The sequence below is a fragment of the Galleria mellonella genome, unplaced genomic scaffold (genome assembly GCF_026898425.1).
Source record: "Galleria mellonella isolate WM207_F2 unplaced genomic scaffold, CSIRO_AGI_GalMel_v1 utg143, whole genome shotgun sequence".
NCBI lineage: Eukaryota > Metazoa > Arthropoda > Insecta > Lepidoptera > Pyralidae > Galleria > Galleria mellonella.
In genome coordinates this window covers 1,731,458-1,755,018 of record NW_026441997.1, presented here as the reverse complement: position 1 = coordinate 1,755,018, position 23,561 = coordinate 1,731,458, and the positions used below count along the sequence as shown (strand labels likewise).

The window sequence follows — 23,561 nt, the reverse complement described above, 5'->3', positions numbered from 1 at the left end:
CACAAGAATTCTTTTTCAATCGAGGAGGTTTTCCTCTTTTTCTTTCCAAATACATTAAGTGATGCCTCGCCACTTGCATACATCATGTAGTGCAATATTTAAAAAGTCGTCGCTACATCATGACCGACATTATCAAAATCAAATTATTTATATTCAAATAGACTTCTTTACAAGTTTTTTTAAATAGTAATTTTTTTCGGATTCGGAACATTTCAGTGACTGTGTCGTACATAAGAACAGACTATAACTACGTCATATTGCATTGATATTTTTATTTTAATTAAGTAACTACCTTTTAAAAATAGCATTAAATTGAACAAAAAGAACTACGAATCATTTCTTTTTTAAATACATACCTGCTGTTATAAGAGTTGATTGAAATATTCGAAAAGGTTTCTAATCTTTCAATTAACTCCAATAACGGCTTCTTCCCAATATTTATAGTGTTGTATGAGCTTGAAAACGTACTCCTTAAAAAAATAACCACGTCCACTAAATGACGACATTACAGCCATAGGTACTTATTGGCTTTACGCGAGAGAAAGAATTGCCACTAAATAAGAATTAGCAACTCCATTGCAAGCGATATAGGCTGTCACAGATTAACCTCCTCGTGATCCTCTCTGGAAACCATTGTGGTTAATCGATGATGAATGCGTTACTATGGACTATAGAAACTAACTTATTCAATAAGAATAAGAAATTGATTCTTATACTTGATCTTCGCCTATTATTCTTTACTATCCCGTTTAGCGTAAACCGATTACGTAGACGAAGTTACCATTTCATTGTCATGCATTAAAAGCTGACTCACTGATAATTTGCCTTTGTGTTTCAGTGACGAGTACATTAATACACTTATATATCTACCGCAGGCCCTATTGTTTACGTTTATCATCTTATGATCACGTACATAGATAAATATTACCTATCTACTATCACGTCAAGCGCGTCACGTCTGTTAACAAGTATGCAACGATACATATATAGTAAATAGGTATAGTACTCACCCTCTCTTACCATAAAAATAAATTTTTATTTATTTATGCTTTATTGACCACATTACAAAAAATGTCTGGTACAAAAGGCGGACTTAATACTATATAGCATTCTCTCCCAGTCAACCTTTGGCAAAACAGAAATTTTAATATGCAAAAAAAATAAAAATAAATTATATAAATATACATACATGAATATATTAAACAAATATTACATAAATATACAAATATGCATATATACAAATATAAATATACATATATAAATATACCTACTTATAGATTATATATACGATAACACAAATAAACAACGATAGAGATCAAAAGTGATGATGATGAAGATGAACTGCTTTCACAGTTTTTTCCAAAGATATTCGTAGACTTTTCTCTTAAAAATAAATCAAATGCTTCAAAGATATTTGCTCTTTTCTTAAGTTTGGAGAACCGAGAGACAGACGTCATGTCCTTATGATTTGATAGAGATGGCACACGACACTAGTGTTCTCGTTAAAGCAAATGTTGAGTATCAGTGGAGCTACCTAGACAGAAGGAGAGACAACGGAAAACTGCTATTTCAATAAGTTAATAGTCAGCCGTCTAAACGGACAACTTCTTTCCCATTCAGATACTCGCTCACCATCCGTCTGGGTACCGACCACCGAAAGAGATGCTTAGAAAAATAAGGGGTACATAACTGAGATAAATGTATAATCAGTATAATAGTATATAGTCTTAAATTATATAGACAGAACATCAATATAATATCAATCCTCAATCTAAAAAACATTGAACTTATTCAAATACTGTTTAGGAATAATACATGTTTAGCACAGTGCAAGTGATATCTACTTAGTTAATAATTTGCTAGTTTACTTTTTACTGTAAAAAAAAAACTGTATATTTTGAAATAATCAAATATTTTACTGAATTTACCTGTAAATTAGATACATTTTGGTCATTTTTTCAATAATTTTAATTTTCTGACTACTGCACAATACTACAATGTAGACAAGATAAATATAATATTTCTAATCTTAAACCAAAATATCCATGTTGGATCGGTTTTATATATTTCATATTATTCCATAAAAAAATCGACATTCTATAGATCAAAACACGAATGTAATTAATCTTCCCACATTGGTAATTTTATTTATGAAAAACTATTTTTGAATTTTTTGCAATTTTTGCATTTGGCAAAATTGAAATCATTAGCTTTGTTTTAGGAAAGAATTTTAGCAATGAATGCGAACATTTATATTTAAAACTCTATCTAAAAATCTAATTTTAAAAGAACAATATTAAACCGTACTGAAAACAAATACAGCATGACTTTGTCTACACATCAAGTTATCGTCAAATTAAAAGCACATTTAAAGCAACGTTTAAGCAAGCAAGTAAGTACTATTCTTAATCTATATGGGTAGTCAAGGCCCTGGTTCTTATTTTTTTTAAGGATGATAATGGATTGGTAACCCCGCCTGCGCTATCGGTATACACTGGCTGGGTACAAGTGAGAGATGATAGGTGAGGATGAAAAGGCAGGTCGGTTAGCCATCGTGACGAATTCAACGATTAGTCACGATGGTTTCCAGGGGGAACCGCGGGAGATCGACCTGATGAGGTATATTGATAACAATAGGGGCTAACCTTCCCTTTACTAACAATCCCTCTCCCTAGGCCCTGGTTCTTAGACTCACGTAGACTTGTGACACACGTTTACCTCTTTAGCCTAAAATCTAGCTACTAACTTCTACAGATTGAAAATTGTTTTAAATGAAAGGTAATAAAAAATATAATACAATGCGCCCGGATCATGTGCTTTTAGTTAACCGCAAACTGGAGTTTATTAAAAAAAACTGTACCTGAAAAAATTAACGGCGAAATTTTAGATTAACTGCCATTGCACATCAAGAGTGAATTGATCGTGTATCGCTATCTTAAGGTAAAGACTTTTATCTAATCAACGCCAAATTGCTTTGTCATAGTTACACAAACTGTCAAACGTCAGTCATTCAAACGAAAAAGATTGTTGTTTTAGTTAGAATTAAAAATTGGCACTCTTTGAAATTAAAACAAATTTACATAATCTTTACAATTTTTTTCAAGGATGATCAAAGCGTTGGTAAGCAATAAAATAATATATATTTGTATTAATCAAAATTCTAAGATCTGAATTGTAAAAGCATTTGCAGACTTCATTTTCTATTATTATAAATATAAATACCCACGACTGTAATCTCTAGTTAGAGGCATTCATGGCCTGTTGCCATTGCATTCAACATAACTTTCAACATCTAATAATTGATTCTTTGGAAATAATTTCATTTCTCTCTTTAATTATATTGGAATTCCCAATGTTCTAGATACTTTTTTAATTTCCAATAATTATATTTTAATAGGTGCCATACAATCATTAATTACAGTTAAATAATTAATTACGTGATCAGGTAAATCACCTATAATTTAAGAAAAAAAAAACCGCAAAACAATACATTAACTTTTATCATGCCAGTTATTTTGATTTAAAAAGTAAATTACTGAAATGTCTGTTGAACCAATCTGAAAGAATACACTTTAGACAAAAAGAGAATTTTCCAAATCAATTTATGACTGAGTTCTGAAGCAACAAAAAAAAAAAAAAAAAACTAATTTGAGAACCAGTTATTGAAACATGGGGTTTTGAATTTTACATTCATGAATGTTTCTGACTGCCCTATCATAGAAGGAAAACAGATATCTTATGGAAATTGAGTGATGTTATAGTGATAATCAGTAGCTGATTAGCACAATTGCCACCAGTAAGCTATTAAAATTTAGCCTAATTCACTACTGTTCACTCTAGCCTACTCAGCTTGCTGGTAACTCCACCACTGGTAACAATCATCTTACTATAAAGTTTTCTTTCTAAAATCTATGAGTCTATTTTTAAATTTAAATGAAATTTGTGTGTAAATAAATCAATATCTTTTAAAAGTGATTTCTGATTTCATTTCCTTTCACCAACGCAGGTGAAATTGCTTGTAATCAAAAAGAAAATGTTATTGCACCAATTGACTTTTAAAGTCATGTTAAATATAATGATATTTAATCTCCTTTCTGTACATTTATAATTAAACCTATTTTTTATAAAAAATCTTTGAAATAGGAATAAGAATCTTATATTGATAGTTATAAATTGCACAATGTGTTTATTGTAGCGACATTTTCTGTAACAAACTTTATTATAATTAAAAAAAATTACTTTGTATATATCATAATATTTATATTTAATAATCGACCTATTTCACAATAGGTTATTTACTATAATTGTTCAAAACAGGAGTAAGTCATTTATAGGTACAAATAATTACTATAACTGGATCACTTATTTAATCTCAAAGCTGTTTTATTATTTCAGATAATATTTGGTACTGGAGTTTACACTGGTGTTTATGTAGCACAAAATTATCAGGTAGTAACAAGTGTCAAACTATGATTGGTACTCAGCATGTTCATTTCTTGGTCGACTTGCTTACCATTCTAATATTTCAACCTCATTCTAACTACACCCAAAAAAATGGTGGAACTTTGCCTGCTTCTTATCAATAAAAATGGATGAAATTAAACCAAAAAATAACAAGCTGTGTACAACAATTTCCTAAATCAATTATGAATATGAAATATAAATTTTGGTAAAAGATATCACAAAGGAGGCCATGCCCTAATTCAATTTTATGGTCATCCATTTTTACTCAACCATATACTTCCTAATAGCAAGCTCCTGGTTCATAATTTTGAATGGCCTCTTTTGTGTCTGTCATATTCTAATATGTATTCTGTTTTGTTATATTTGCTGAGTATACATTTTTTTCAATCCAGGATGTTGTTCGACTTATTTGTAAGAGAACAGTTCAGGAATGTGACAAATCAATGGATAGAAAAAAATGGTTAGTTTCCTTTTTATTTAATTTTTTTCATTGCTTTTCTTTTTGAACCAGGAAATATGCTTAACACTTGCTAAAACAATAGTTATTAAAACATTTACATAATTACTTTGCCAAAAATAACAAATATATGTATATATATATATATATATATATATATATATATATATATATATATATATATGTCACTCAGTATTAACTTATAATTTATGACTTATTTATTCTAAAAGCTTTATTTTGTATAACGCTTCGTTCCAATCTATTATTTAACAAGTTACATCAAATAAAGATACATATATAACTAATCTTCTTTCAAACATTTCTTAGAACTGAACCTTTTGTATACTATTGTAACAATAACACTATTGACTAATGTACAATAGTACCAATGACTAAACAAATTAAGATAATGTACAAGAAGTTCAGTTAATCATAATGTTTATCATATACATATCATACAGCATATAATACATATAAAAGTAGTTGGGAAATGGCCTCTATTAAATAACTGCAATTAACACAGTTGAACTCAGGTTTTCTATCAACCCTAGAACTCTGTCAAAGTGATGTTGTATCGTTTGATGATAACATCTGTTGCTGTAGCAATGTTCTAGCATACTTATAAGTATATTAAAATTATCATTTTATGTTATAGATAGACAAAGTTGAAGATCCAAAGGCATTGCTTGAAAAAGCACAAGCTTATCTGAAGGATAAAATGGCAGAATTCAGTGAAGGCAAAAAAGGAGGCAAGGACAGCTAAACAGAAATGAGCATGAAATGAAACTCTAATAAAATTTGTCTGTAAATACCGTTTATTAGTTCTATACAATGGTAATCTATATAAAATAAAATTAGCAATAAAAACAGTAAATAATGCTATTTTCTTTTTTTGCCTTATACCAAGGACATACCACCCCCAACATATTCTACTCTAGTTTGTGGTTCTTCAAATGCTAACCAATCACTAGAATGTGTGGGTAGTAGACCCATACTTTGACACTTATAGAGAGCCAATAGTATATTGACAATATTCCCAATAAAGTAAACAAACTTCTGCCCAACTGCCTGTGTTCCTTCTACCATTTTGAAAGTGCTTTGTGTAGCAAATAGTGCTTTAACAGGTCGAACAATCAACATACCAACCATCATTATTGGGAAAATAGATATAGAATTCCCTGCCATATACATAATAAAAAGATTCATCGGCACTTGCTTCAATGGTCCTAATGCAACATCCCAAAGTTTTTTTATTAATAATAAATTTGAATCATTGTCTTTAGACGATTCTGTATAATTTGCATTTGCCGATTGACTGTAGCCTGGAGGAGACGGTAATTCTGCTGTCGATGTTTTATTCCTGAAAATCATTGTTTGATATTAAATAATATTACAATAAGTAAATAGTCAACCTAATAATATACACTCACTTTGGGTTGAAGTCCAGAGCCCACTTAAATTTCTTGTTTGTTTTCATTTGAGACATTGCTAGGTTTAATGAAATTGAATAATACGACTTTGTCTTAAAACGTATCTCTTGACCTTCTGTAGTATCAGTGTTCACAGATACGAATATTGTTATAAAAATCTCGTTTCAGTTTCCCCTGGATTAATCAATATTAAAATTATCTAGTATAAATTGATTGAAGGAATTATAAATAGACTAGAAGACGTGAACTGACAGCAGTGACAGCTAAACTGACATCTTATATATGTCACTGTCAGATCCCACTTTTACTGCCTCCAAACCTGAAGTATTGGACAAAAATTTCAGTTTGGGAGACAAGTATTTATCTATGCTTGATGAATGTTTTTTAGCGGGAAAACTTGTAACGCGAGGGCGGAAATTTTAAATTCATTTTATTTGTTTAATATTTATTTGTTGCTTCTCCTAGTTTCTCTTACTTATTTATCCAATTTAAGCCCTCGTGTGTTGTTAGAGGATATGTGCGAGTCAAGCGGAGGCAAGTTAAAAAGAAGAAAAAAAAATACTTCCATATCTGATGAAGAGCCAGATGCTAAAATTAAATTTACTCACTCAAAAAGAGGACTGTTTAAAGATCAAAATTACCTATATTCTGACACTACTAAAAATGAATATTTTATCCTGTTGTCTCCTATTGAGGGCAACAATGTAAACTTATTGCAAGTCAATTCTATTCTGAGGACTGTACCTGGTGTATTCTATATTCATACTATGGGTTCTACTGCATTCAAAATATGTTTTCGATCAATGAAACAGGCTAACGAATTTTTATTAAATAAAGATTTATTAGAGAAACATAAACTTCAGGCTAGGATACCCAATAATCAGCTGGAATCTCAGGGAGTTATAAGAGCTCCTACTGAAATATCTGAGGAAGATCTCTTAAATAACTTAAAATCTACTGTAGATATCATCGGTGTTAAACGTTTCAAAAAAAAGAAAGAAGATGGAAGTTTTCATCCTCTTCCTACAGTTTTAGTAACTTTCCTCTCTACGCAGCGACCTGATCACGTAACGTATGATCATATTTGGCTGGATGTGCGTGAATTCATTAGACCTCTACTCCAATGCTTCACTTGTTACAAATTTGGTCATGGAAGCAGTTCCTGCAGAAGTAAGCAAGTTTGTTCCATATGTGCCGGTGCCCATGATTATAGATCCTGTATCAACAAAGACAATCCTAAATGTGTTAATTGTAATGGACAACATGTAGCAGTATCTAATAGCTGTCCCACTAAATCGATGAAATTGTCTCAAATCAAAGATAAAATTCTAGGCAAAACATCTTATGCATCAGTGACTTCAAAATCGGTTAACTCTGTAATTAATTCAAATACCCCTGTGTCTATTAACAGCCCAACGCAAAATAAATCTCCTCAAAAAAGGGCATTAGTTATTGACATCATTAACTCAGATATTGTACTCAACACAATTACTAAGACTGTTATTGAGCTAGTTAAGAAAGCTCAAACTAATTCTGATACAATTTCATCTAAATTAATTAAGGAAATACTCATATCTAATTTTTCAACATGACCATTACATCTTTAAATGAAATTAATATTGTTCATTGAAACTCAAGACGCTAAAATATTTCAATTTAAAAACTTTATTTACAACTTTACATCACATTTTGATATCATTTTACTAAATGAAACTTGGCTTGATTCTAACAAAATCTGTAAATTGTCTGGTTATACTATATTAAGTAGATTGCAGATAGGTCATTGTAAATTTCCTGCACATTTGCAACGTATTAATTTATTGGATAATTCTATCTGTAAATACTGCCAAAACATTTTTTCTAATTTGGATCATATTTTTTTTTGTTTGTCCTAAATTCTCACTTCAACGGTTACTTTTTATTTGTCAATGTCAAGATTTAATAAAATGTCAAAATATTCCTACTTCAGTGCAGGATCTACTAAAACATACAATTTTGTACCAAGAAATTTTTCATCAATTGGTGAAATTTAAATATGTAATTGTAACTTATACTTTTCTACTTAACTTACTTTCTTAGTATATTATAATTAATTTATAACTATAATAATTTTTGTAATTTGTCTTGTAATTTTATATTGTTACCTTGTAATTGTTACTTTTTGGCTGATGGCTTTCGCCAAAGTCACAATAAATGAAAAAAAAAAAAAAAAATATCTATGCTTGATCTATGGATTTAGCAAATTTTGTTTTTATTTTATCGCATTGTGTATGCAAAAGTAAAAACCCTGTACAATTATTGTTCATTTATATCATCAATCTGATGTGAATTTCTGTTTAATATTAAAAATAAAATTAATTACTATAACTATACGAATATGAAATAATATTTATATGACATGGAACGACACATATCTATACAATATATTATTACCATCAAATAGAGATTATGTATTAGGTACATACCTACATTCATAATTACTCATGTGCGTGGGAAAAATGATTGATAGTAATGAGTTTCGACAGCTCCTTTACTAGCAATATACTCTATAACATTAGTTTCCACATGACTTTCCCTGAAAACTGTCGCGGGTAATTCTTGACGAATTCGTTTCGATTTTCTAACTGATCCGTTTTCATTTTTCTCTATCAACGCTTACTGATATCTTTACAGTGTATAAGTATCTACGGCGCAGGCAGGATTAAAAAAAAATACATTTTTAAACAATATTATGCAATTTATTATTGAAACAATCGACGATTTACTTATCTAATTCCTTATTTTATAAAAGTATACGTAATCAAATGTACCTAAATGTATAAAATTTAATAGGTAACTCATATAAACTCGTATAATCATGATTTTATAATGATAATATTAATTTATTTTCATGATTCATGCAATGGTTGGTATATCTTCACATATCACTTTTGTGTCTTTTTGTACAGCCATTTCACTACTTTCGAATTCTCTCATTTTTTCTCTGGATGTGATGTTTTCTTTACAAAACAATGATATCCTCTGACAAGCCTCTCGCAATATATCTTCAGGTACTGTTAGCACGATTCTCATATAATTGGGGTAACAAAAGCACTGCAAATAAAAGTTTTTCACTATTATTAAGAATTTAACCTTACTATAGCTATTTAGAAGAAAATATTTCATTTACAATAGTGAAAAAATCTATAAATAACATTATATACCTAGATAAGTTGATTACATTACGTTACTTAGTAAGACCATTACGTCGCTAATTTTATGAACCTGTTTAGATAATTCTTTTTACTACCAGTAGGACTTCTGATGTTTAAAGTTACTGTTTTTCTTTGTGGAACAAAAAATTTGGTATTACAAAGCAAAATCAAGTTTCAAAGCAAACACTACTGGTAATGTGGTAGACAGCCGATTCCAAAATGAAGAATGTCTTCCAGTTTGAATTTATCAATTTAAATATTTTCAAACAAATGTAAGAAATGTCTTTTCGTTCATAGTATGTTTCTTCACAATGAAAATCATCTTTTTTGGGAAATCAAAGTGAACCTATCTTCTTATTAAATAATTAGGCAAGTCAAAAGCGAATGAAAAATCAGCTAAGTATCTACGTATTTACGCTTATAAACTTTGATGTTTGATGATCTACGATTTCTACACCATGCAATTGATTGTATAATCGCTATTCGGTCCTAAATAGAAAATAAATTAAGTACAAACCTTTCCCGGTAAACAGAAAACCGATTGTTCAGAAACCATACGTTCAACGAATTTCAATTCATTCTCAAACTTTGGAAACATTGACATTTTGATTTCTATCATCATATACATAGCACCCTGTGGCATTATAGGGCGCAGCCCTGGTACTCGTCGCAGCTCCTCATAGGCAAGTTTTGCTTGATTCTGAAAGTTAAATGTAAGATTGATTATATTAGTACACCATAAATGTTTTGATCTAAATCTTTGGAAGCACACCTTAGAACATTTACATATATATATATATATATATATATATATATATATATATATATATATATATATATATATATATATATATATATATATATAGAACTGATATACTAAATATCTAATTTCAGAATCGAATAACTGATGCAAGAAAAAATAAATAAAAAAGAAGATGAAAAAAGTAAACAAGTGCATTGCTTTTATATGTTGTGGCATTAGTAGTATTTTATAATTTATTATTCACTTCATTTCTAGATGATAATAGATACTTATGACCTTTATATATTATGGTAGTAATAATTTATTATTCACTTAAGATGGAATGACCTATGCTATCGGTATAGAATAGCAGGGCACCAGTGGTGGATGAACCAATGAGAATAAAGTCAAATCATTTGGGCAATTATGACGAATTCACTAGAAATTAATCATGGTGGTTTTCAGAATATATCCTATGGAGGTCGACCAGACTGATATATTACTAAGAATGGAGACTAACATCCCCATTTCAAACAATCTCTTGCCTCCGGAAGGTTTATCACTAGACTACATAGTATATTCATAAAAATTTAACATTTATTATTTTATATTCAATCGTTACAAAATTTTCGAGAGCTCTCAACGATCTCAGGCATACTAAATTAATTCACATCTTTACATTCCGGTTAATATTATTATACATCGTGCGGGTGCTATGGAACCTTCCACTCACCTCAATAAACAAAACTACTTCATCGAAAAAACTTTGTGGCGTATTTTTCAATATTGATGGCAGCGCTCTTTGTATTAATGTGCACGGTCCTAAAATTTTGCTTGCAACATTATGCAAGCCTTTAACAATCTCTTTTCCTAAAATATTATGTCGATCGTGGACTATCAACCAGCCCATTCTCCATCCAGGAACTAAAAATCTTTTGGTTAACCCACCGCATGTCAATATTGGCACATCCTGGGATAAAGCTGACATGGCAACAAATTCATGTCCAGAAAATACAAAATGTTCGTATATTTCATCCGCAATTATTGGTATATGATTTCTAGAAGCTATATTAATTATATCACATAAATGTTCTTTTCTATAAACTGAACCACATGGATTCGAAGGATTAATAACTACTATGGCCGCCGTGTCATCATCAATTTGACTTTCCAAATCTTCCAAGTCCACTTCCCATTGTTTATGAGGCTGAAAGTAAATAACATAATGAATCTTAATTAGGTAAAATGATTATTTATAAACAACCTTTAATCAAGGATTTGCGTAGTTATGAAGAAATCAATGAATAAATAATATGCAAATATAGTCCACAATAAACTGGAAACTTGTTATGTTTCTAGAAACTAGTATAACATCGCTTCGTATACACATATATCTATATATACGATACATTTTTTAACAACATTAATATTAATTTAATATAATAATAAATTATTTTCAATTTTATTTGAAACCACGAAGCTTCATTTCATGGTTTTATTATTAATTCAGGTGTATATTTATCCAATATACATTTTTTTAATATCTTTATCAACCATATTTCTAATGATTTATAATACAATACAAATATTTTTAAAGATAGAAAAATAGACGTGGATACTATAATTATAATTTAGGAAACCAGTTAATTCAATATGATAAAAACAAGCCATTCAAATATGTATTGAAATTTGTTTTCTCTATTGAAACCTATGACAGAACGTCCTAATAACATAAAAATAAGATACATACCAACAAGTCATAAAATTTTATTCTTATTCCTAGTCCTTCAGCCACTGTTTTGTATATCATGAATCCGGGCCTTGGGACGAGCACATTTTGACCGGAGTCTGCTAGTACTGTGATGGCAAGTTCTAAGGCGTGGGAACAGCCACTGCAAAGTATAACATTTTCTGGTGATATTGGCCCTTGATGAGCACTGTACTCTGCCACAGCCTGCCTCGCTTCCAGGTGACCCGTGACGGGGGCATAGCCTCGACTTGTATGCCATTGTATACTCTCACGAACAGATTGTAGCACTTGTTCCGGTGGATTGAGATTACCAAAAGTCGTCGGGTCACCTGAAATGAATTTGCATGAATAAAAGTTCGAGTTTATAAATATTCTGTAGGTACCTAAGACCACTTTATACTTGTATAATAAAAAAAAAATATATTGTGAAATCCATACATCCTGTTGACCTTGTCGATTATTTTTAGTATTCTTTATTGAAATTATAAAATCAGAACGCTTATGGAATCATCTCAATGTCTATCTGCTACCTACCTACATTCCTACTAAAGGTTTCTTGTATTGCCTTTGGATCATAATTCAAAAATATGTGACATGTAAAATAGGGTATTCTTTAAATATGGACACTTTTGAAACGGTAACCGCACCTGGGTCATTGTTATACGCTGGTGAAGTACCGGTAACATATGATAGGCAAAGATAGTATATATGTTAGTAATGGAATATACCGGGCCCATTACTAATAATTGATACTGTCAGGACGACCTCTTCGCAGTTCTTCTTGGAAACCATTGTGGTTAATTCCTACTGAACTCATCACGATGGGCTACCTGATCTAATATAATTTTACAATACATCATATTACATAGATCATTTTATCTATTATCCCTCACTCACACACGGGCAAGTGAGACTATTCCATTTTCAAAAATGGGAATATGAGCTAATGTATTTATTAATATACGAATCACCATGTAAGCTAATACGACTCGCACTTAACGAATTTTAATCGAATTCTTCTAATTAACATAGCATATAAATTCAATATAAATTTATATATGAACGTAGGTAAAATTATTATATGAAATCACCAGTTGTCCAAATCGAACATATTAGAAAATATAACCTAGCTACTGTGTCATACAATTAGTTCACATTTACTTACCTACATTTACCAATTCCTAGGTAACTCTCGTAGTTAGAGCAATGCGTGACATGCCTGAATAGGCAAGGTGCCACCATCTTTTTCTAAATCAACAATCCATACGATGTTGTAATTAAATCTGATAAGTAATGAAGCCCGTTCGAGAGCATATTTTGACACGAGAAAAAAACAAGTCTTCGAGAGTTCCGAGGCTAAATGTACGTCATGACCCTATTAATACTATCAGGGGGGAAAGGATTGTTAGTAGTAAGATCTAACTGACCTATTGCTAGCACTACGCCCTATCAGTTCGACCTCCACGCCGTTCCCCTTGGAAACCATCGTGGTTAATTCTAGTGGAATTAGTCACGATGGGCTAACTGACCTGCCTTTTCATTTTCACTTATCATTCCTCAGTGGTGGCCCGCCAGCGTATACGTATAGCGCAGGGAGGGTTACCATTCCATTATTACCCATTAAAATATCATACCTTCGTGATACACTACACACCTACTTTTTGATAATAATACCTAAATAGATCCTGATAATATTACCAATGTGAAAGTTTATATAGATCTTTGACTATTTATTACTCAATCACACTTGATCTGAAGGGATAATGAATTAAAGACATATTTTATTCTAATTTACATAGGTAAAACTGCGGGGTACGACTAATAGGTACATGCCTAATTATTAAAACCGGTATTAGCTGTGGCTCGCGACTTTGCATGAGTGTATAAAATGCCTAATTTTATTTAAATTTATTCAATTTTTCTAAGTTTCCAAAATTAACACGCATTTTTTTATACCACAATGTCGTCAAACCAGCGTAGGTACAACCCGTCTGATGAACCACGGCAGGCAGCTCATTCCACAGCCTGTGCGTACGAGGGAGAAAAATCCTTTGAAGCCGCACTGTACTAATGTTCTAGTGTGTGAGAAGCAATTCTCTGTCGATGGCGAGTGATGCAATAACAAAAGTTGGTTGTGAATATAATTTCGAACAATTCCTCAGAACATATTTGCAGTTCAAGACAAAATAAGACGTAGTTTAAGTAACTTTCATTTCTATATCTTAAAATTCAGGTGGGCCGTCAACTTGTTTGCCATTCTAAGTTGTATAAAAAAAATTAGGGAATGTATTTTTTTGTATCGTCTATATCTAGGTATCACTGGTCAGCAATATACTTAAATATAAGTTGTTTTACTAAGCTTCATTTCTATTCGCTGCTCTTGAAAAGTACATTCCTAAAAACTCTACTGATCTTATTCGATGAGTATTATAGTCACAGTGACAAGTAAGCCTGCTTTAACTGTGGTTTTTTACCCAAGGTGAAAATATTAAAAGTTCTGTATAGTAATATAAAAATTACTTACTAGAATTTTTCAAATTCTCATTGATACAATAACAAAAAAGAAACTGTAGGTAACATGACAAATAATTATGATTAAACATCAATCACACAGAAAACTCACCCACGGAAAGAGCAATTAATTCTTTATTTGGATTCGGCTCCACTTGCAAGTTCTCCACTATGCCTCGTATCAGATTATGGGTATTCCTCGCCAACGTAGAAGCGCGAACCTCCCATGACTGTTTGTCCCGTGACCGTCGCGACATCGGCACAAAACTTGCAAAAAATTAAAAGCTGTAGCACCTCTTAAACTTGAATTGTGAATATTGCGCACTTTCCGCTACACCTTAGTTTTGTACCAGAACTGTGGTGTTTGACGAACACAAGCTCCCGAGTAGCGGAACAGGTTTCAAAATGTAGATGAGATGTTGGCGGCAAAGCGTGTTGATTAAACCTTCGTTTTATTTATATTACGTATACTATAATGATTTCATAGGCTTTGCTATTAATATGAATACAAACAAAAATAGATGATAATTATATATTTTTACATTGGAAATTAATATACTTTAACATCCCTTGATATCATTTGATAGTTCCCATCCCCATAAGAATTTTCATTCATAATTCCATTTTGTGAGGAAACCACAGACAATAAATATATGCAATTGTGCTCTAATTATCAATCAATGTATCCTCTTATAAATATGACCCAGATCAGTATAGATAAGTACGAAACTTCTACTTCAAGTTATAATTGCAACCCAAATTTCAGATATATATAACCCTAATAATTTAGCTATGAAAACATTAAATATATAAATGAAGGTATATGAGGCTTTAATTGCTAAAACATTAACTTTCTGAGTTGTGTCATAATATTAAAAATTTAATTGTGACATCAAACCTATTAAATTAATATTGATAACTAATACCAATTGATTATTGATCCTTGACACTTACCTACCCATAACTATTTCTTTGGGGTCAACAACACGCGCGTGACATTTCAGGCAACGTGTTGCAGCCCCGATAAGCTACAGTAACCGTTTACCATCAGACGAGATGTAAACTTATTCGCTACCTTTGTAATATTAAATATTTTAGTTTATACCTAAGTATAACATAACATTACCAAATGCAAATTAATGGGGGGAAGGGATTGTTAGTAATAGGGAGGTTAGCCCTCATTGCTATCAATATACCCTATCAGGTCGACCTCCACGTGGTCCCCTCTGGAAACTATCGTGACTAATTTATCGTTGAATTCGACACAATGGGCTAACTGCCTTTCATCCTCACCGATCATTTCTCACTGGTGCCCCGCCAGTGTGTACTGATAGCGCAGTGCGGGGTTACCATTTCATTATCATCCATAAAAAAATGCAAAATAACGGTATGGAATTATCTGGAGTTCTATTAGTACTTGATCTCTTTATTGTAAGTAAGGTAGATCTTGTTTGTAGGTATTTCATATTATTGAATACAAGCTGGCAATTCACTTAATGTATACCTAGTACCTAATACATGCCGCTAAAGGGGGGAAGGGGATTGTTAGTAATGAGGTTTAAAAACCCCATTGCTATACTATATACTCAATCAGGTTGACCTCTCTGAAAACCATCGTAGTTAATTATTATGGAATTCGACACGATGGACTAACAGACGGAAGATAAAAGCCAGTTTCATCTTCACTGAACATCTCTTACTGGTATATTGCTAGTATAAATACAAAGCACAAGCGGGTTTACCATTCCATTTCTAGTCATAAAAAAAACTGTCGCTAAAAGACATTAAAAATACCACAAACATTACAGCGATGCTCTTGTTCTCACGCCACTCATGTTGTGAGATTCAAGATGCTACGGCTTATATATTAATGATTCAAATAACTTTTTACCCTTCACATTGAAACAACTTACGCAATTTGGACTCATGGCTAATAAATTATTAGAACAACACCAATCCATCGCTTCGTCACAAGTAAGTAACAAGTTGTTGCTGAATGTTAGCACTGCCAGCGCTGTACCAGTTATTGTAAATTACCACAGCTTATGCTGCATTCTGATAGTTGACCACACGTGAGTACGTATACTGCGTCCACGGCCACATTAGCAACTATGTAGATATACATCAGCATATTATATTTTTTTCTCTCGTATAGGGATCCAGGAACTCCGGCCCACAAGTGAGAGTAGTACATCATGAAGAGCCGGACTTGCGACTTATTCAATAAGTCTTTATCTCAGGATACCGTACAGAAGTACCGTTTTGCTCTATTGAGAACGCTTTTTGGACGCCAGTTTGACCCTATTTTCAAAATGAGCAGGGAACTCTACAGTGCTAGAAATGTCAATACCGAGGATCCATATACTTATGGTGATGGTACCGGATGTGTTCTGAATTTGTGGAGCCACAGTTAATGAAGGTTTTTTAGCAATGAACGCGCAAACTTTTCTTATGTAGATGGGTTGAACTGGACTAAATTTAGACATCCTTAATTAGAGACTCTAGTAAGAATACTTTCGATTTCAGACACAAGCTGTTCGCGGTTACTCTCCAAGCGGCCGAGCGAGTGATATTCGCACGGCCTGTGTAGTATGCATCCCCAGTACTATAATCCGCAAACATTAAATGTCAACTGTAACCAGCAAATCATACGGGACACAAATCAGGAGCACATTGCTTTAATACCAATGCTAGTATGCCGTTTGGACCATTCGACTTACTGACATCAAGATATAACAATTTATCTTTTAACGTTAGATACATCTTTTATTTCATCACATTACCAGAAATAAAAAAATGCTATAAAAGTCATCCTGTCTTTTTTTAATGGGTGAAAATGGATTGGTAACCCCGCCCGCGCTATTGGTATACACCGACGAGGCACCAGTGGAAGATGATAAGTGAGAATAAATGCAGGTTAGTTGGCTCACCATGATGAATTCGACAAGAATTAAACATGATGGTTTCCAGAAGGAACCGCGTGGCGGTTAACCTGAGAGGGTATATTGCCAGTAATGGGGCTATTAGACCCCATTACTAATAAGACCCCATTACTAACAATCCCTTTCCCCCCTTTCATCTTCCTGTCTTACATTTCATCGTCATAATTGTATTTTTGCCATGAAGAAACCATCCTTTTATAACTGTGTTCGAGTTCAAGGAATAGGATAGTGTAATTACAGGATACAGAAGCGTAATATTTAGTCCTCAAGAACAATCAAAACATGAACCATTGGCGCCACTGTTTCTTTTGTGGCGTCTATAATGCCGTTTGTGGTTCTAGGCGATATTTTCTTCTTTCAATCGTGTTTACTTGTTCTGTGTTTCAATAAAGTGTGTAGACTGTCAGCTTGTTAGCCTTTCGAAATTTCATCAAAAAAGGACTCAATTTATGTCTATGTACAACCTGTACATAGATAGAAGGAGGAGGGGAGACCTCGATTCGTTGATAGGATATTTGTCCAAATAAGTAATTATCAGGTAATATAACATTTTAATCAAATTTTAATTAAAATTACGTATAATTAAATAATTTCACAATAAATAGTTATTAATTAATATTGCTTTCCCGCATTACGTGGTCACGACAGAAAATTTGTATCCTCATACAAGCCTCGCGTAGTATATGTTCAGGCACAGTAAGTACAATTCTCATGTAATTAGGAAATTGGAAGCACTGAAAATATAAAAATATATTATCATTTATAATTATGTGGGTGCATTTAACTCAAAACTTAGACATTTAACTAATAACTACAAATATTATAAATGTGAAAGGAGTTTTTTTTTTATCTCTGAAATTAAAATTTAATATACACGTACTATTTATAATGGAGAAAAATATAGGCTGCTATTTATTTATTTATATTAGCCAATCAAAATAATTATCCTGGTCACACGAACCAAGTCGCAGATAAAATTTTATGAATAATAATTAACTATAAAACTTAACAGATGTAATCTAATGAATTGTATATAATGAATGTATGTAATGAATGTATTCTAATGAATTTATATTAATTAGCTTATATATGAACGTCATTTTTCTGGATTTAAATAATAATTAGATACTATGCTATGTACGTAATACATACTTGGCCCGGTATACATAGTACAGATTGCTCGCTATACATGCGCTCAATAAATTCCAATTCATCTCTAAACTGAGGAAACACGGACATTTTTATTTCTATCATCATATACATCGCTCCTTGCGGTAAAATTGGATTTAGACCTGGCGCTTGTCCTAGCTCTTCGTAAGCTAATTTGGCTTGACTCTGTAAAGTTGTTAAAGAATTAGTTAATAATAAGTAGGTAATATATACCTAAGTAACACAAAAACTTTAAAAGCCTGTTTCTTGAACTAGGATATATTGACATATAAGAAACAAGACAACGGTTATCAGGAAAACAATGAAACTCGTGCCAATATTCATAACTTAATAAAAAATACTATTAATAAATAATGAATTATATTGAAAAGAGAACACAAACTAAGTATACACTCATTGCTAACTTCGTAATTGCTAAATCAGTAACGTTGGTTGTCAGAAATGCTAAAAAAATTTTATAGTGTCAAAATTTTGGCAAATGCAATTCTTGTAATATTGGTAATGGATAAAATAACGTACCTTACTAAAAAAATATTATTGAATGAAAATCTTCATGCTTTCTGAAGTAATATCTTAAAAAATCACTCTACGCCGTCTTACGATAACTAACTTTAGTATCTTTATAATTGGTGACAGTTTCAAATGTAACTTTTATATGTGAATTTAATTTTGAGGTACTTTTGTAAATTAAATCTTTTTCTAATAACAGCATCCAATCATTTGGCCACGGAAGTTATTAAAATCATAATTAACATGATGTTACTTGTTACTAAATACTAAGCATAGCTACCTTCTTTAGAAAGTTAGTCAATATCTACTGTTATAGCTGTTTATTTAACTTGTGGTGATAATAGATTATCTGGCTGGTTTATTGTCTAAGAAAAGTTATTAACCAAGTAAAAAACAGTATGTTATAAGAACTCACCTCAATGAACGACATCACACTATCAAAAAAGCTTTGCGGTACAGATTTCAATATTGTTGGCAAAGCGTGTTGGATTAATTTGTTCGGTCCTAGTAATCTTCCTGCTAAATTTCTCAAGCCTTTACGTATCTCTTTATTAAAAATATCTTGTCTGTCATGAATAACTAACCAGCCCATTCGCCATCCAGGTACTAAGAACCGCTTGGTAAGTCCACTGCAGACAAGTATTGGCACATCCTTGGATAGAGCCGCTACCGAAGTAAATTTATTTTCAAATATGACAAATTTTTCATATATTTCATCAGCTATAATGGGTAAACGGTATTTCAATGACAGACGCAATATGTCCTCCAAATGTTTCTCTGTATACACAGAACCACAAGGGTTCGAAGGGTTCAAGAGAATTAACGCAGAAGTCTTGTCATCAATTTGATCCTCTAAATTCTTCAAATCTACTTCCCAATTTTTTTCAGGCTGAAACCAAATGTATAACTTAAACATTTCGATATTCTGAAGTAATTTATATGGTCAATAGAAATTTACAATAATTTAAGATTATGTTCCACAAAATAAACTAACTTCGACTCTAACAAAACCAGTTAATTTAATTTAAAAACTAAACTATTGAGTCGATTTTAATCAAATTTTTATAGTACTAATCTGTAAGTAGGTATATCCTTTCGTATTACTTACTTACTTTCGAATTACTTTTCGTAATCGATTTACAATTACCGGATATATAACGTAACAAACAATATTTTTTATTAAAACCATAGAAACAGAAAATTGTCTAACCAGACATTTTTTGAAAATTTGCTTTTTGTATTAATACGAGTATTTAAAATCTCGTAAAAAATTTGTCAAGTAGATTACCTACCTATACTTATTGTTACTTGTCATTTTTAACAGAACTAGTACAGATCTAATTCGAGGGCACGGCTTACTAACAAGCCTTATTGTCTGCAAATCAACGTTTAGGTAGATAATTGACAAACTATTAAACAGTTCTTTCTACTGTGCTATTATAGCCAGTAATTGTAAATTATTCTGAATTTCTATTAATAATTATTACCTACTTTATAGACGTCATTTACGTATTTATGCAAACTTCAAAGCCAGACAACGCAACTGATAACAATTAAGCGTTTAATGTAATTCATTTTATACATGTACAAAAAGATAAACTAACAACACTTAACTATTGTAACTATAACGTCATGTCGATATCTACAAATTAAAAATGTAAATGGAAAACATAAGACGAAAAATAGCTTTATATTATACTTCAAAATAGGATGTGTAGAACAGATCGATTTGCAGAGTTTATTATCTATTTATTATTTATTCTGTTTAGTTCGGAGTTTAAAATAGCGCTGAATTATCATTTTACTTAATGTGAAAGTTTGTAAAAATATCTGGATGTTTAAATATATGGATGTTTCTTACTTTACACTTAAACTTGATTACTATGCCCAATCCCTCTGCTATGTGAATTAAATTTGGTACATGTATAAATTATATACCAACAAAACGGATAGTATATTTTATTTGCTGATTCATACAAGTAAATAGTGTATTCGAATGGTGCCGCAAATTATCATGTAGGTACGTTATTAAACAGTAATCTAACTCACCAATAGATTATAGTAATTATATATTCTATATAAGATAATAGTACTATTAATAATAACTATTATTATAAATACCTATACTGCTATTGTCTATTTGTAAACAACATATATCCACCAAGCTTCTCTTTATTTTTATCAAGAATATTCTGTCCTGGTTCAATGCAAGCACTGTTATAGCAATCAGGTTCAATGTCGTGTGCCCACATCCGTGGGCCAATACTATCAAAATAACATCATCCGGTGAGATTGCATTTCATTATCACCTACATATTTAAAAATGAAAAATAAGAGATAATCTGTTTGAAAATAAAAAAAATTATTGTTTAGGTAACAAAATTGTACATCCCAAAAATTTCATTTTCATATATTTAAAAAAGCTGCCAAATTTCGCCAAAATTTAAATTCGGACCAATAAAAAATCTACTCTCATTGACATCTATGCTATCTCGAACAGCTTGTAGTAACTCGTTTGGCGGAATGAGATTTCCAAAAGCAGTAGGATCACCTGAAATATTCATTTCATGTTTTCGGTATCTATATACTCGTAAACGTCACTGCGCTCGGTGTATGACCAAGACAGTGGCAACAACTAAATGTATCGCTAGTATAGAAGATATATAATTTGCTATATAGAAAAAAGTATTTAATAGTATTAAAAAAATTATATTGATTATATATTCAGAACAAAATATATAAGTAATAATATGTCATGTCTAATTAATAATAACAATGTTTTTTGTAACTGCGATTATTATAAAAATAAACTTCCTATCACTGTGGTCAAGTTGTTAATTACGTTTAATAAATATTAAAAAATCAAAAAGCTAATATATATTAATAAATACAAAAGCGCGATAAAAATAAATTATTTGCTATTTTAATCCTGATTATCTTTAACCACTAATTAATATTTTATCAGAATATGAACAATTTTTCTTTATTTTTATCGAGAAATATTTTGTTTGATTTAAGACAAAAAAAATATCGATTTCGATGTTCAAAGCTTATTCTAAAATTTTTAAAAAAGTTTGTATCACTACTATATTTTAATAAACAAATTAAGAAACAATTGTTATAAATAAAGAAACTGGAAGATCTAAAATAGCCTCATTTATTAAATTATGATAATAAATTAATCAACAACAAAAGATGTCGAAGATTTTTTTGCCTTCACGATTGATATTACATCTTCTCTGGACTCATCATTTCATATCATAAAAATATTCAAACAGCTAAATTTAAAAAATACGGAAGACCTTTGTGTCTGTAAAAGTAGTTAATTCTTTCATAGATATTTCCATATCAAGCACGTATTGATAATGCGTTTTTCCACATTTAATGAAATTTAGCAAATTAATCCCACTATTTAAATCAGATAAATTTGAGCCAGGGAACTCACCTATATCTATTTTGCACTTCATTGATAATGTTAAATCAAATGTTACAACACTTCATTAACGGACTATCACAGTCAGTATGGTTTCACCGCTGGCAAGTCTACCATTGCCATTTCATTATCACCTACATATTTGAAAATGAAAAATAAGAGATAATCTGTTTAAAAATAAAAAAAAAAAAAATTATTTAGATAACGAAATTGTACATCCCAAAAATTTCATTTTCATCTATTTAAAAAAGTCATGTTTATTTCCTATTGACTACGCCAAAATGGGTACTAAGTTCACTACATAATAAAAAATAAACACTCACCAAGAGAAAGAGGTATAAATTTCTTATTGGGATTCAGTATCGCTGGCATATTTTCAACAATATTTCGTATTAGATTGCGAGTATTCCTCGCCATCGTAGAAGCGCGAATTGTCCATGGTTTATCAATTGTTCGAGGCAACATAATTCCTATATTCAAGTCATTTATGAAAATAATGAAGTAGAGAGTTTTAAAAAACTAGCATCGTTTAGAATATAAATGCGACTCGTTTTATAACGTTTACTAAACTCTAGATAAAATCTGACAAGGTCCAAATCTTATATTAAACAATTTTTATGAAATTCATTGACGAGATGACAACATATCAAAATGATTATGTAAAAAAATTCAATTTAATTGATTTAAATAGATACCTAGTAAAATGGACATATAATTACATTACAGTGTTATATGGTCGGAATCGGTGGTCTTTGACTATCTACGCTACTACGATTCCGAATACGAAGGTAGTGAAGAGGTAAGTCCTCATTACTAGCAATATATCAGGTCAGGTCGACCTCTACACAGTAGGAGGAAGGAATTGTCAGTAATTGGGAGTTTAGTACCCATTACTATCAATATACTCTACCAGGTCGACCTCCACGCGATTCCCCTTGGAAACCATCGTGATTAATTT

At 31.2% G+C, this 23,561-nt stretch overlaps 3 protein-coding genes and 1 non-coding gene across 4 annotated transcripts; 1 reads left to right on the top strand and 3 right to left on the bottom strand.

The window, feature by feature from the left end:
* The first annotated feature begins 2,984 nt into the window (after positions 1 to 2,984).
* Positions 2,985 to 5,658, top strand: LOC113516978 (uncharacterized). The gene is made up of 4 exons (XR_008252472.1): positions 2,985 to 3,120; positions 4,396 to 4,449; positions 4,857 to 4,924; positions 5,577 to 5,658. It is a non-coding gene; the product is annotated as an uncharacterized LOC113516978 (transcript).
* Positions 5,659 to 5,716: 58 nt separating this feature from the next.
* Positions 5,717 to 6,609, bottom strand: LOC113516977 (ER membrane protein complex subunit 4). The gene is made up of 2 exons (XM_026901490.3): positions 6,352 to 6,609; positions 5,717 to 6,281 (listed from the first exon to the last, which is right to left on the bottom strand). The coding sequence occupies exons 1-2, from the start codon at positions 6,405 to 6,407 to the stop codon at positions 5,819 to 5,821; spliced, it is 519 nt and encodes a 172-aa protein (XP_026757291.1). The 5' UTR covers positions 6,408 to 6,609; the 3' UTR covers positions 5,717 to 5,818.
* Positions 6,610 to 7,172: 563 nt separating this feature from the next.
* Positions 7,173 to 14,924, bottom strand: LOC113516969 (tyrosine aminotransferase). The gene is made up of 6 exons (XM_052891664.1): positions 14,661 to 14,924; positions 12,038 to 12,366; positions 11,021 to 11,494; positions 10,063 to 10,245; positions 8,817 to 9,444; positions 7,173 to 7,567 (listed from the first exon to the last, which is right to left on the bottom strand). The coding sequence occupies exons 1-5, from the start codon at positions 14,803 to 14,805 to the stop codon at positions 9,247 to 9,249; spliced, it is 1,329 nt and encodes a 442-aa protein (XP_052747624.1). The 5' UTR covers positions 14,806 to 14,924; the 3' UTR covers positions 7,173 to 7,567; positions 8,817 to 9,246.
* Positions 14,925 to 18,034: 3,110 nt separating this feature from the next.
* LOC128199984 (tyrosine aminotransferase-like) lies at positions 18,035 to 21,422 on the bottom strand. The gene is made up of 5 exons (XM_052891652.1): positions 21,322 to 21,422; positions 21,220 to 21,244; positions 19,586 to 20,059; positions 18,643 to 18,825; positions 18,035 to 18,224 (listed from the first exon to the last, which is right to left on the bottom strand). Exons 1-5 carry the CDS (start codon positions 21,420 to 21,422, stop codon positions 18,099 to 18,101), a joined length of 909 nt encoding a protein of 302 aa, XP_052747612.1. The 3' UTR covers positions 18,035 to 18,098.
* Between the last annotated feature and the right edge of the window lie 2,139 nt (positions 21,423 to 23,561).